At 41.8% G+C, this 15,280-nt stretch overlaps 1 protein-coding gene across 10 annotated transcripts in view; it reads left to right on the top strand.

The window, feature by feature from the left end:
* The window catches only part of ldb1b (LIM-domain binding 1b), a 37,744-nt gene extending 26,593 nt beyond the window's left edge, over nucleotides 1–11,151 (top strand). For all 10 annotated transcript variants that reach the window (XM_066647001.1, XM_066647008.1, XM_066647006.1 and 7 more), the window contains 10 exons: nucleotides 3,465–3,567; nucleotides 4,543–4,587; nucleotides 4,828–4,903; nucleotides 5,555–5,657; nucleotides 5,809–5,981; nucleotides 6,096–6,218; nucleotides 6,328–6,411; nucleotides 7,850–7,973; nucleotides 8,309–8,457; nucleotides 8,977–11,151. In XM_066647001.1, the coding sequence (XP_066503098.1) occupies nucleotides 3,465–3,567; nucleotides 4,543–4,587; nucleotides 4,828–4,903; nucleotides 5,555–5,657; nucleotides 5,809–5,981; nucleotides 6,096–6,218; nucleotides 6,328–6,411; nucleotides 7,850–7,973; nucleotides 8,309–8,457; nucleotides 8,977–9,207 (1,211 nt within the window). In that variant the 3' untranslated portion in view covers nucleotides 9,208–11,151. The remainder of the gene's footprint in view (nucleotides 1–3,464; nucleotides 3,568–4,542; nucleotides 4,588–4,827; nucleotides 4,904–5,554; nucleotides 5,658–5,808; nucleotides 5,982–6,095; nucleotides 6,219–6,327; nucleotides 6,412–7,849; nucleotides 7,974–8,308; nucleotides 8,458–8,976) is intronic.
* Nucleotides 11,152–15,280: the final 4,129 nt, after the last annotated feature.

The raw sequence follows: 15,280 nt of genomic DNA on the forward strand, positions 1-15,280 counted from the left end.
TTGTGAGTTAGTATGTGTGTATGTGAGTGACTGTGATATTTGGGAGCACAGTATTTCTCGAATAAATTGGTGTTTCAGCCCTTATAAGGTGCCCATGTGAGATATAAGGAGCCCATGTGAGATATAAGCAATAGGTGGCAGTTTGTGTGATAATTCCGATGTATATTTTAAACAGATACCATTGAAAACACAATATATTATATATATTTTTACGCTTTTACACTGTACAATGAATGTAAAATCTGTCCCACACCAGTCATTTTCAAAATCTAATATCTGCTGATAATGTAATAGTACTATAACAAAACAAGGCTTTAATGATTTTGCAGCTTCTTCACGTGTCCATTCTTCCAGACCTGTCTGGTGTTTGCTGCGTTAGCTGAACACCTGTGTCCCATTGGCAGGTGTGTAAAGGAGGCTGTCATAAGAAGTGGTCTGGTTAATAGAGAGCATGCAGGAGATGGACAAAAGATCCACTATGACTGGGGGTGGACACATTTCTGATGGAGCACTGTGGAATGATCAGTCTTTGATTCATTAACCCCCTGTTCCCTGTGACATACTGCATTGGGCAAATGTAGAACATCTTTGAAGGGGGAAAATGCTAATTAGCTATTTTTTTATGAAAAGTTTAAGCTGAAGGTTTCAGTTAAAATCACAGTTGGTTGGTTATTGATAGTTCTATGTAGCTTGTTAGCATTAAAGCAGTTGGTGTTAATGTATGCTTTGATCAGAAGCATCATGGCTGCTCAGTTTTGTTTTTTTTTAGGTTGTAAATTACAGTTAACTAATGTGCAATGTGCGTTCATGCTTGTTGTGTGCAGTCAAACATACAAACAGCAAATCTGAAGCATCTTCTTATATTGTGACTATTTAACTTGTTTTTTTTTGATGGTACGTGCTATCAATTGTCTGGCAATATTAGGCAATAATGAAAACCCAGTTTTATACTTTTCTGCAAAAATGCTGCTTACAATTAGGGATTTCTTTCATTCAACAAAAAGTATTAAAGTATAAACAAATATGAAATTTCAGCCAGTGGACAACTGGGAGGACCCAGGACACACTGGAGGGATTATAACTGCTGGCTCGCACAGGAACGCCTAGGGATCCTCAGGAGGAGCAGGTGAAAGTTGTCGGGGACAGAGATCTCTGGGACTATGCTTGCTCTGTTGTCACCGCGACCCTGAAATGGATTAGCCAAAGCAGAAAAGAAATTGATGGTCATGAAATTTCAGTCAACATTGTTTGTTATCAGAATGCTTAACCCTTAAATATGCTGGGGCCCTATTCATCTTGAAGATGAATTTGGAAAGAATGGTTGTTGCACGTCATTTGGGCATCTTGTCTAAAAGGAGAAAGGTATGTCTTCTAAAGCAGTGTAAGCGTCGCCTTGGAAATTAGCAAGCATGCTGTGATATAGCCAATATTTGTATTTTACAACATGAACAAACAAAGACAAACCTCGTAAAACCATGTGAGCAGTTTTATGAAGGCTGGACATCATTGACGTCCACTGGATTTATTAGTGAGACGCGTCGGCCAGTCATTATTAGTCAGAGTCGTTCCCGTGACGGCAGAGGTCATGACCCTGTCGTGGCTGAATGCGCCATGCAGTAGATCCCTTTAATTGGCGGGATAGATAGGGTGAGGGGTGTGTCTGCACCCCACAACCCCCTCCTGCCCTCTGTTTATAGCCATGTGTGTGTGAAAGCAGTCAGACGTGACCTGTGTAGTGGATTGAAATGAGGGCAAGCTATATTGCTCCATATATTTGGCACCCACTCTCTTGTCCACAGATGCTGTCAAAATGACCCTTGCTCTAGTGGATTCACTGTCAAAACACTTTCTATATTCAGACATAAATGTGCTTGTAGCCTAATCTTTAGTAGGTCTGTAGCATCTTTGAGAGGGCTGTAATGCACTGTTAAAAAAATGTTTTATGGCAGCGTTCATAATTGTAATAAAAAACACACGTTTTTAAAAATAAATTTCCGAAGATTTTTCCTCATTGTTTGCTAGCTTTTGGGTCTCTCTGCATGCTTGAAACCGGTGTTTACAATCCTTAAAACAAAAAAACATAGTGTCTCAGTCTGATATGCTAGGCTTTCTCTTTCCCTGCTCATGGGAGTAAAAAGGCATCTGGAGATTTTAAGACAACAGACGTTGAAAAGCATGAATGGAAATGAGGCTGTTGCTCTACTCCTGCGCCATATGTAGTTAATCCTGACATAAATTGCTGTATCAGATTATCTCCAAATACGTGAGTTGGCTAACTGCATGAAACTAAACAGACCAAAATTACTACAAAACTGAACAACTCTGTGGTAGTTGAAAGAGTGAGTAACAGACAGGTTAAACCTCAGCCACATACAAACAACAGTCATGTGTTCCCCCACAAACATACCACTCCACCTTAAAAGATGCGGAGCTTCTGAACGTAAACAAACCAGAGGGAATTGCAGTATCCCATAATCAAATACGTTCGCTTTATTGAAGAATTAACCTAAGTGAGCACAATTTTCCCTTTACCTTGAATGTAGTTGTTGCTTTTGGTGTTTTTTATTCTGTAGTTTTGCATTAGTGTTTTTTTATAGGCTAATATTATAAAGTGTTTTAGCTTAGTACAACCAGGATGTTTTGGTTGACTTGCTACATTTGGGCTAAGTGGGGAAAAATGTGCTAATCTGACATTTCCGTTAACTGTTCCTTTAAGTGGTACTACAATTGTTAGTGGGCTTGCAATGCTTATTGATTTGTTTTGTGTCTGCTGCTTCACATTAATCACTTCTAGGTTGAAAGCATGCATTTGGTCAAGTAATTGCACTAACTAGGCAGGAATATACACAGTGTGTGCCATGAATATACCAAACATTCTTCAGTATTTCAATATGTGCATTGTAGGAATAATCCCAATCCCATTATCAGCCAATAATAATTTAGTCTGTGATAATTGGGTAGCCCTGAGCTACAGTATGGGTAAAGTAAACGAAATATAACTTCATGATTCTGTAAGGTGTTTTGATTATACAGTATATAGTGATTTGTAGGGTCACTAACAAATTGTAACAGGCCAAATGCACAACTAAAACAGTTGTGGCATGTTTTAAAAGTACTGTCACAAATCTTAAGAAGTACAAGAACAAAATTGAGCAATTGATTAATGCATCCGCTTCTTTTTTTTGTTTATTTTAGCTCTTTTTATTTTTACTGTTTGTCCAGGATTATTTTCAAAAGGAGGAGAGCTGGAGTGAGATGTGGATTAGTGCCACTTGTTAGCAAAGTATTATATTAGATTTTCTATAATGCAGTGTCACATTTCCACAGCACACATAGTTGTAATTTTTCACTGCAGTATAACAATGTCGTGATGCGTTAGTACACCCCTGTTGCCCTGTAGGATTTCTGTTTTTTGGCCCAAGCCTTTCCCACATTGCTCATCGGTGTTCCACGTTGTCTTTCAGGCTGTTCCTCCAAGTCATTCAAGCTGTACTCCCCAAAGGAGCCCCCCAACGGTAGCGCCTTTCCCCCCTTCCATCCCGGCACCATGCTGGACAGAGACGTGGGGTAAGTTCCTCTACCTTCTGGAGAGAGAGTTATGAGCTAGCTGAAGTTGAATATCCAATTTTTGTGCACACTTGGTGCATTTTGCTGTTTTCCCTGTACAACAGTCATTCAACAATCAAGAACATTGCGGGTACTGCTCCTAAAAATACTGAAAAACGTTCCTTACTGTTGGGCAGTGTAGTGGTAATATTATATATCACAGTGTAGGACAAAGTAAGAAATACCCCCCTGTTTATTGGCTCATAGTGCCACCTGTACTCTGCTGTGCAGGCTCAGGGAGCTCCAGCGGGGAAAGAGCAACAGCAGCCGGAGTAATGCGTGTAATTACAATTGTACAACAGTTTATTATTAACTCTGACAACTATAAATTATTAAGCAAAAACCTTCTTTCCTAAATTAATATATTAGTTTATGTAGTTCAAAAAATGCTTGAAGTGGTCCCTGCAATTAAAGTGATGCCACTTGATAATAATAATAATGTATAAAGCGGTACGTTGGGTTCAGCTTTAATGGGGCTTTTGCTAAGTCAGACAACGGTAGTTTGGCTGAGAAAAAAAGATAGTGGTCGTCATGTCTGTGGTAAACTTAGCTGTCAGTCAACAGCTTCGGCTCTGATTGGACAAGGGAAGTGGGGGGGTGCTAACAGTGTTGTGGGTGCCATGTGTGTCTGCCTTCACTGCACCGTGGAGATAAGAGTGGAAAAAATGTCTGGGGAGGAAACGATCCACTTCCTGTCTGAAATGGTGCCCACAGGGGGAATAAGGCTTAATCCTGAACCATCAGCTCTGCTAAGGATGCTGCAAGCACCACACATCACTGAACAACAGCTCCAACCTGGAGTTGTAAAGCATAATGATTATATGAAAATAACTTTATTTATATAGAGTCAGTGATGGAGAATAGTTAAGGAATTTGCTGTGGTTAAAACCGTTAATTAATTTGTTATTTAATGTCTTTGTTTGTCTTGCTTTGCAGCCCAACGCCCATGTACCCCCCAACATACCTAGAGCCAGGCATAGGGTAAGTCACGATCTGTATTCAGGATGAATTTTTCTAAAAAGAAAATGCTTTCAACTCTCATGATGTTTTTTCAATAGCAACTACCCCTTAACCCTGTAGCACACCATTATTCTCCCAGCTCCGTAGAGAAGTTATTTTGAGAATTTCTGGACCAAGATTCATTGGTGTTTGTGTAGGCATTAAGGCTTATGTTCAGGATCAAAGGGTCTCAGTTTTCCGTTCCTTCTCTATGCCTGACAGGAGGCACACGCCGTATGGGAACCAGACAGACTACAGGATATTTGAGCTCAACAAACGGCTACAGAACTGGACAGAGGTGAGCAAGGCACAAACATAAAGAATCCTCTAGTACTACTTGCTTGAGGGCAAATTCCACTCCTGAACCCTCTGTGGGCCCTTAGTACAAACGTATTGTGTGCTGAATTTGAGGGCAGCACAGGATCAAATGGTTCATGCAACATTTGTTATGGTTTTAGTAAAATTGTACAGGTTTTAAATTACATTTTTAAAGCGATACGTTTGCAAAGTGCCTTTGGCAGTGCTCAGCTCAGGTTCCCCTCATGAACATACACAGTAAAAGAGTTGCTGTAATTTGTTACAGCTTCCTCTCTCTGTATGTGTTTATAAAACAATTGCCAGTTGTAGTTAACTATGATTCATTGTTTCAGTCCTTTGACGGTCCTAATTATTAAATAATGCACTTATAAAACTATGAGCTTTTTCTCTGGGTTCCTATTAAGCAGCTTCCTTAGCCCTGTTGAACATTATTAGATTATCACTTGATGTCTCAAGCCTTGATTTTGACATAAACCACAAATCTGAGGCTTACAGGGCATAGATTTATAGGCGATAGCATGAAAGCTACTCTACTCCAACTGTTAGAATGTGGCAGAGGAACACAGCATTGATGTTTTTTTATATCCTTCTCACTGTTTCTCACTCTTTCCTTCTTCGTTTCTCCCTCCAGGAGTGTGATAACCTGTGGTGGGATGCTTTCACCACAGAGTTTTTTGAAGACGACGCCATGCTGACAATCACCTTCTGTCTAGAAGATGGCCCCAAGCGATACAGTAAGGCTCCTAAATTCACACCAGTTTTTTTTAGTTAAACATTTGATCTGGCAGCTGACGTGTGTTTGTCTTTTCTTTGTAGTATTTTAACTGTAATTATTGTTTGATTCACTAGGATTTAATTGATGGTATTTGTATTTTTCCTCCTCAGCAATTGGCCGGACACTTATTCCACGCTACTTCCGGAGTATATTTGAAGGGGGCGCTACTGAGCTCTACTATGTGCTAAAGCACCCTAAGGAGTCTTTCCACAATAACTTTGTATCTCTGGACTGTGACCAGTGTACGATGGTCACTCAAAATGGGAAGCCAATGTTCACACAGGTGAGTTGGTACTGTAAGCCCACAGGATCAAGGTCTGATACTGATATTCATTTGGCAACTGGATCTCACTGGATATGCCATTGTCTGTACATAAACGTGTCTCTATCCCTGCAGGTCTGTGTAGAGGGTCGTTTATACCTGGAGTTCATGTTTGATGACATGATGAGGATAAAGACGTGGCACTTCAGCATAAGGCAGCACAGAGAGCTCATCCCCCGCAGCATCCTGGCTATGCACGTATGTGCCAAACCCTAAAACCTTAATAACTGTGGATGTAGACATCTCCCTGAAAAGGAGAACGAGAAGACTGATATTTAAGAGTCATTTGTCATGTCTGCCGTTCCAGGCCCAAGACCCACAGATGGTGGACCAGCTGTCTAAGAACATCACGAGATGCGGCCTCTCCAACTCCACTTTAAACTACCTCAGAGTGAGTGTGCATGCTGCATCCATATGGACCAGCTGTCTCACTGACAGTGCTGAATTCATAAAAGTGTAAATTCATACTTCACTGAGTCCGTGCTCTGAAACCAACTTAAATTTGATCTTATATAGACATCTAAATAACAATTCTGTATAATTATTTGGTAGTTTTCACACATATTGATGAATAAACAATTATTAACTTTATACCTGGGTAGCACCGTGGCGCAGCAGATAGTGTTGCAGTCACACAGCTCCAGGCGCCTGGAGGTTGTGGGTTCAATTCCCGCTCCGGGTGCCTGTCTGTGAGGAGTGTGGTGTGTTCTCCCTGTGTCTGCGTGGGCTTCCTCCGGGTGACTGTCTGTGAGGAGTGTGGTGTGTTCTCCTTGTGTCTGCGTGGGTTTCCTCCGGGTGACTGTCTGTGAGGAGTTGGTGTGTTTTCCCTGTGTCTATGTGGGTTTCCTCTGGGTGATTGTCTGTGAGGAGTGTGGTGTGTTCTCTCTGTGTCTACGTGGGTTTCCTCCGGGTGACTGTCTGTGAGGAGTGTGGTGTGTTCTCCCTGTGTCTGCGTGGGTTTCCTCCGGGTGACTGTCTGTGAGGAGTGTGGTGTGTTCTCCCTGTGTCTGCGTGGGTTTCTTCTGGGTGATTGTCTGTGAGGAGTTGGTGTGTTCTCTCTGTGTCTGCGTGGGTTTCCTCCGGGTGCTCCGGTTTCCTCCCGCAGTCCAAAAACACACGTTGGTAGGTGGTTTGGCGACTCAAAAGTGTCCGTAGGTGTGAGTGTGTGAGTGAATGTGTGAGTGTCTGTGTTGCCCTGTGAAGGACTGGCGCCCCCTCCAGGGTGTATTCCCGCCTTGCGCCCAAAGATTCCAGGTAGGCTCTGGACCCACTGCGACCCTGAACTGGATAAGCGCTTACAGATAATGAATGAATGAATAACTTCATACCTGTGCATATTATAAACTTTTTAGCTGAGTTTAGTTGTTCACCATGAAGTAATCTTTGTTTTTTTCTCTCTGTTACGGTGGGAAACTTGTTGCTAATGGCTATTCACTTTAATAACACACTGGACTAATTTAAAACTGACACTGCCTCATCTGCACCAGACTGAAATATGAGGAGGAAGAGTACAAATATTTCAATCTGTACATGTTCAGTTTCTGAAATATTAAGGATGTTGTGTTGACTGGCTCATGGTCAGCTACATGTTTTATGAAATCCCCTTGGATCCAGTTTGAAACCTTCTGCTACAATATCTGAGAAATCACTCTTATAATCATACGTGCAATTACAGATTACATGCTCTTTATAAACATGTAGACCACTGTTGTTGTCTTCATATTCATGGAAACTCTGGTTGAAACATAGCCTTTCTAATGTTGTCATTACACTAGAAAAACAATGTGCTAGATTCTGACCTGTTTACTTTGTCTGCCTTCTGCTTCTAGCTGTGTGTGATATTGGAGCCAATGCAAGAGCTCATGTCCAGGCATAAAACATACAGCCTGAGCCCCAGGGACTGTCTAAAGACCTGCCTGTTCCAGAAGTGGCAGAGGATGGTAGCACCACCAGGTACGCAAACATTTGCTTTTTATCTGATTAGGTTTTGTCTTTCTTCCTGTTCTCACAATTGTTTTCAATAGAAATAGAATAAAATGTCTTATTAGTTTCAAGGCAGTACAGCACTGTAGGAAATCTACATGAATCCCAACATGGCAGTAAATACCTTCACACGCTAATGTTGAAGTTTTTGAGTTTTTTCTTGCCTTTTGCCTTTGTTTTTGTGATGGGCAATTAGCTCTAAACATCGACCCGGTTACGTAGCTGTTAGAAGTATGTTGTTGTACACTGTAGTGCTAATTAAAATTATTTGTTTGTTTTGTTTTTTGTTTTTTTCTTCTCCTCAGCGGAACCAGCACGGCAGGCACCTAACAAGAGGAGGAAGCGTAAGATCTCAGGCGGCAGCACCATGAGTGCAGGAGGCGGCACCACTAACAACAACAACAGCAAGAAGAAAAGCCCTGCTGGCAGCTTCCCCCTCTCCAGCCAAGTACCTGTAAGCAGACTTCCAACAAGCACACGTTGTTAGCGGTTACTTTCTCTGACAAAAACATTATCCTTGTTTTGTTTGTTCTTTGCCTAGTTTGTTGTACTCCATTGTTTTAACAAGTGTTAGTTTTACCCCTGTCCACATGTCATCTTTGAAAACTGAGCTCCAAATGAAGAGCTCAGTTGTAATTAGCTTATGGTTGTGACACTTAAATTCCATGAAGGCCACAGGACAATCTCAGCAGCAATAAAACGATGTGCTGTTCCTGACTGTCGGGCTGCAGATTTCCAAAGTGTACAAAAGTGGTTGAACCGTTAACAGTTCCATAAAGCGCAGCCAATCAGAACAGTCGGTTTACATGGATTAGGCTTATACACAGTAGCACAAACAGCATGATTAAATCCAACCACTTTTTGGTCCGTTATGGGACGCCTAATTTGAATAAGGCTCCTCTAAAATTTGTGCATAACGATGTTTACTTTCATCGCCTCCTTCAGTATTTTAACGGCTTGTACTCTGCTCCAGGACGTGATGGTGGTGGGCGAGCCGACTCTGATGGGAGGGGAGTTTGGCGATGAAGACGAGCGTCTGATCACTCGGCTGGAAAACACACAGTTCGACGCGGCCAACGGCATCGACGACGAGGACAGCTTCAACAACTCTCCCGCACTGGGTGCCAACAGCCCCTGGAACAACAAGGCCCCGTCCAGTCAGGAGAGCAAGAGCGACAACCCCACCTCACAAGCCTCTCAGTGAGACTCAGGCCAGGAGGGGAGGGAGAGGGAGGGCGGTGTAGGGAGGAGGCGGTGGCAGTGAATGTTGCGGACGGCTGACTCGCTCATTTACACGCAAGAAGAACATACACAAAGACAGCGGCCATCCATTTCACCCATGTCTCCGTGGAGGAGCGAGCGCTGCGGAGACGGGGGGCCAGCGCACAGAGAGAGCTGGGACATTTAAAAGTGAACGAAGCAGATAAACGCATTGGGTTTATTATTAATAATAATGATAAAAAAAAATAATACAGTAGCCATGAAGTTGTTGGCGATTTATGGTTCAGTTGCTCCTCCAGGAAGGTGTAGATATATGTTTAAATTAAGGAAGGAGTTGGTTGTTTTATCCTCAGAGGAGAAGACCAACGTAAAAAAAACGCCAACAAAGTGTATACACACACACACACACACACACGCACACACACAGACAGTCCAAACTGACACAAGGTGAAGTCTGATGTCCGTTTTGGTCCACAACCCAAACTAAGCAGGTGTACTTCCATTCAAATCGTTCCCTGACATTAGTGGAAGATTTGTACCATTATCCCAACAAATGAAGCCAGTACACCACCAACACCACTACCACCACACTGTAGAACAGCCCGGAAATGGTCATGGTTTTTGAAAAAGAGGGAGAGGGTGAGCCTATAGAAGCATTTTGGAAAATTTTATCTGCATTTTATACCAGCCTCTATTTCCCTAGAATGTTTTTATTTGATTTTTTTTTTACCGACATTGAAAGCTACAGACCAAGGAGCTATGAGGACTTTCAAGGTCCTTAAATTCTCAACCCTCAAAATTATTATTGGTTTGTATTATTTTTAAAAAAAAGAGAGTAATTTAGTGTGGGCTTTTATTTCATTTTGTGTACTTGTGCTTGTATATTTAAGGTAGTAGCAAAGTTCTGTATAACTGTATGGAAATGTATTCTTTAGCATTACCTAAAGCCATTCTGATCTGATGTGTAAAAAAAAAAACAAGAAAAAAGTGAAAAGAAAAAAACACCTGTCCTTTTTCCCCTCCATCGTCCCTTAATTTTATGAACTTGTGTGAAATCGATTGATTCAGATGAAGGGCACCGTCACACTGGATTGATCTGTATCCTTGGTCGGATTGTACTCGCTACATGAAGGCCAACGAAAGCTGTGACCTTATCACACTGGTCGTTACGTGTTAAAATGCAGATTTCAAGGCCTATATGAGCTAATTAGATATGATCACTCCACTGTGTATATAAGCCGATGTGATTTGATCTGTTGTCACTGTCTTCAGGTCTTTCTGTCTGATAACGATGAACAGGTTTCGTAAAGTGCATGTCACCATAGACACTTCCTTAACTTGTGTGGACCATTTAACATGTGGAGACAGGAATCTGAGGTGGTGTTTCTGAGGTAGTGCTCTCTAGTTCGGTTCGGTATCATGAATATGGATGTGGAAAACGGCCAGGTCCTTGGCACTGGAAGCACTGGAACACTGATTAATTAAGTTTCCAGTCAGGGACCAAAGTGTACAGTTAGTGCTCTGTGGATTTTGCTGTGCTTTGTGGGTAATTTCAGGGAAAGACAATTCCAGTGCACTAGAATGAATTTTGACAACGGGGCACCCACAGACCGGGGTTGATTCCCTGGGCGGTACCTGAACTAGAGAGCTCTTTCAGACATGCTCAAAAGTCTGTGTGGTCATTAAGTCCATTGGTCCATTTTTGTATTCTCTTTTTTAAATTGACACCCTGCCCAGTTTAAATCATTTCCATTAAAATTGTGAAATTTCTGCCAGCCCTGCACTTGTAATTGAAGCAAAATGTTGATCTGTCCCTCTTCTAACCCGGTAGACACCCTCTCTTTGATATATCTATTTTTTTCTTAGCTTCTGCCCTTGACTAAATTAATGTATGTACCAATAAAATATGAATTTTCACTTTAAACAACATCTGCCTGTTTGCCTCTACTTGTTTTTGGCGGGGATTTTGTAGTGAACCATTTGATAAAAAAATGATCAAGGAATGTCATTCGTTCATTCATGTATTCATCGTCCATAACCAGTTCATCCTGATGAAGGTTACAGTGGGTCCAGAGCTAACTCAGTATGTTTGGACACAGGGCATGGACAGGAAGTGCGGTTCAGCCACAGTGTACCTCTTTAAAGCCCCTCTAAAATGTTGACAATGTAGTGGACATATCCATACTCAGCAGGATCTACTCATTAGCTCCAGTTACTGACCACGCAGCGCTCTGCTGCCCTCTAGTGTAATATCAAACCACTACCATGTCCTCATGTCTGGTTGAAAATCAGACTGTTAAAAGGCAACAAAAGCTTTCAAACGGTATGAAACACTGCTTCAAATCTGATAGCTTTGATTTCTCTGATCTGTAGGCAATGTTCTTGTTTACTGCACTGACGTGACCAGCATTTATATCCTCTATATATTCCAGATCTAAATGTAGGAAAGGAAGTTATAGCTAACATTTGAAAGCACTGATCACTGATTTTTGCAAGTGAAACTACAAACCACAGAAAGTTGTTATAAAAAATGGTGTCCAATAATATGCATGGATTTTTAAAATGTATTTTATTTATTTATTTGTTTATTTATTTTTGATTGCTGTAGTTGGAGATAATTTGGCCTAAAATGTAAAATGCTTAATAAATTAATTATTTCATGCTGAAACCCTGTCCATATAAACAGACCATGTTGAACTCACTGAATTTGTGTTGTGGAAAAAGATTAGCATATACCAGTTAGTTAGCCTGTTAGTTAGCATATACCCGTTATTTAGCCTGTTAGTTAGCATATACCAGTTAGTTAGCATATACCCATTAGTTAGCCTGTTAGCATATACCTGTTAGTTAGCATATACCAGTTAGTAGCATATACTCATTAGTTAGCCTGTTAGTTAGCATATACCAGTTAGTTAGCCTGTTAGTTAGCACTTACCAGTTAGTTAGCATATACCAGTTAGTTAACCAGTTAGAAGAGGTCATCTACATATATCAGTCTTAAAGGCATGATAAACCAAACGGGTCATTCTAAGAGATAAAGACAGGCTGGAAATTGGGTAAAAAATAAATACAAACACACCTCAAATTAACTGAACAATAAATAGTTATTGAAGGAAAATATTCAGATATAGTTTTAACAGAGGTTTGAAATCCAGCTGAGGACATGGTGTTAAAATGACTGCAGGAGACTGCCTGTGTGTGTTGGAAAGGTTCCAGACATTGTTTGAAAGAGCCATCTGCTCTCAGCTGGTGTGTAACTGGACCCTCTCAGAAAACAGATGATTCCTTACTGTTCAGAGGCAGGGCCTGGGGCTAGCAGTATGGGCTGGGGCCAGACCTGTGAGCAGAAGGTCATGGGTTCAATTCTCATTGGAGACCCACAGTCGTTAGTGCCATAAACACAAAGCCTATATTCAAAGAGTCTAAAGTGGGACTTCTTATATAAAGTGAGCATATGCCAGAATTCGTATGTAGGTGCCAAGTAGCCTATAGGAATACAGTGTGCTTCTTATACAAAATGCAAGCAAGAATGGACACAATAAAACCTAGAGACTTTCTAATATTATTAGTTTTGGAGTCTTGTGTCTCATTTTCTGTTAAATACATGCTTTACCCTTTTTTGCTAAAAAAACAAAATAAAAAACCTTTTACATTTTTGTATGATATGTGAAATAAGTCTTTGGACTGTGTATCCCGTGTCTCGTACCTCTTCCAGCTCTTTAACAGTTAGAAACACACACGCTCCGATACACACAGTACTTTCTTTTTAGCCGTCAATGCAGAGATAAGATTTTCCTTTTCACCATGCTGGTTTTTAAAGTTTTTTCATTCAGAAAGGCTGAATTTGATCTTTTGGTTCTGGTCAGTGACATTTAGAGACAATGCTCCTTGTGTTGGCTTGATTGAAAATGTTCAGGCCATTATCGGATGACATTTTGGGAAGGAGTACTGCGCAGGCTTGAGTGTTAAATCTCGGCTCTGCTTGGTATTGATAAGCCTTGGAGAAGACAGATATTTATATTGAAATATGCTCAGTTCTGCAGGGTCAATTTTCCAGATAAAAATTTTGTTTCTGATTTAACGAAACCTGCACATGCTAAAATTTACTCAAAAATGGACCCTTATTCTTCAAGCCGTGACACCTCTGTCATGAATCATGTAACCAGATGTGATCCACGAGGTATATTTTACTTATAACTTAGTCAGAGCCCAAACTTTGAAGGGTTATTTCTGCCTAAATCTAGCATCTGACATGTTACTTGGTGTTACCTGTAATATTCCATAGTGTAACAACATTGCAATGCTCAGCTTAACTATTTTTCATTTTGACAGAATATATTATTTCTGGAGGCACGGTGGCGCAGCAGGTTAGTGTCGCAGTCACAAAGCTCCAGGGACCTGGAGGTTGTGAGTTCGATTCCCGCTCTGGGTGACTGTCTGTGAGGAGTGTGGTGTGTTCTCCCTGTGTCTGCGTGGGTTTCCTCCGGGTGACTGTCTGTGAGGAGTGTGGTGTGTTCTCCCTGTGTCTGCGTGGGTTTCCTCCGGGTGACTGTCTATGAGGAGTGTGGTGTGTTCTCCCTGTGTCTGCGTGGGTTTCCTCCGGGTGACTGTCTGTGAGGAGTGTGGTGTGTTCTCCCTGTGTCTGCGTGGGTTTCCTCCGGGTGACTGTCTGTGAGGAGTGTGGTGTGTTCTCCCTGTGTCTGCGTGGGTTTCCTCCGGGTGACTGTCTGTGAGGAGTGTGGTGTGTTCTCCCTGTGTCTGCGTGGGTTTCCTCCGGGTGACTGTTTGTGAGGAGTGTGGTGTGTTCTCCCTGTGTCTGCGTGGGTTTCCTCCGGGTGCTCCGGTTTCCTCCCACAGTCCAAAAACACACGTTGGTAGGTGAATTGGCGACTCAAAATGTGACCGTAGCTGTGAGTGAATGTGTGAGTGTGTGTGAAGGACTGGCGTCCCCTCCAGGGTGTATTCCCGCCTTGCGCCCAATGATTCCAGGTAGGCTCTGGACCCACCGTGACCCTGAATTGGATAAGGGTTACAGATAATGGATGGATTGATGGATATTATTTCTGTGCTTTACCACATCAACACACTGTTGTACAAAAAAAAAAAAAAGCGTTATGTAAATACATCATAAAACTATCTCCCCAAAGTAAATTGCTAGCATTGCCACTGATGTAGAGGTTAAGAGATGCTTCTTATCAGAACTGTTAGCTATCTGCAGTCTTCCAGCATTTCCAGCAGAAATTCTGTCAATTAAGTCAAAAAAGATCCTAATGCCTAAAATGTGGATTAGATACTGCCTTCATTTCACATGGATCTGTGAATATCCATCTCTGTCTCCTCCCACTACCCTACCACTCACCTGTAGGTTGGAAGCTCTGCACCACAAAGTCATGGGATTGGTTCCCTAGGTTTATGACATAAGAAAACCTGGCTGTCTGAATCTAAATCAACCCCTGTGAGGCTGTATTTGGAGCAGTTCAGCCTCAAAGCAGATATGCTTATTCACTGCATTGACTTAGGCTAAATATTTTGCTCAAGATGCCCTGTGAAGGACTGGCGCCCCCTCCAGGGTGTATTCCCGCCTTGCGCCCAATGATTCCAGGTAGGCTCTGGACCCACGGTGACTTTGCTCATGACACATCCAGGATATAAAAAAATTACAAGAAAATATTGACATGGTAAAAAAAATACATAACATTTTCACCATAAGTATGGGGGTGATGAGCTCTCGCCCCTCGCTGCCGTTGTATGCCTAGCTGAACCTATGTGTGCTTTTAGGTCCTTTACACCTTTATTTGCTACACAAAACATGGGAATTTCTTTTTTAATTCATCCGAGAACTTACATTTACGTTTCGGCATAGCTGCTCGAGATGAGGGTAGGTACATGAGCTTTGCCTGACGTAAACAAGGACTACTGACGTGCAGACTGACCAATTAAATGTTTATAGAGAAGGTTATCGACCAATAACGGTAGCGCTACAGTCAGACCGTCCAATCAGAAGATTCTAGGCTTCTTCACCACGCCCCCTTCTCACTCAAGCGAACCAATCGGAG

This window comes from Hoplias malabaricus, chromosome 16, assembly GCF_029633855.1.
Source record: "Hoplias malabaricus isolate fHopMal1 chromosome 16, fHopMal1.hap1, whole genome shotgun sequence".
NCBI lineage: Eukaryota > Metazoa > Chordata > Actinopteri > Characiformes > Erythrinidae > Hoplias > Hoplias malabaricus.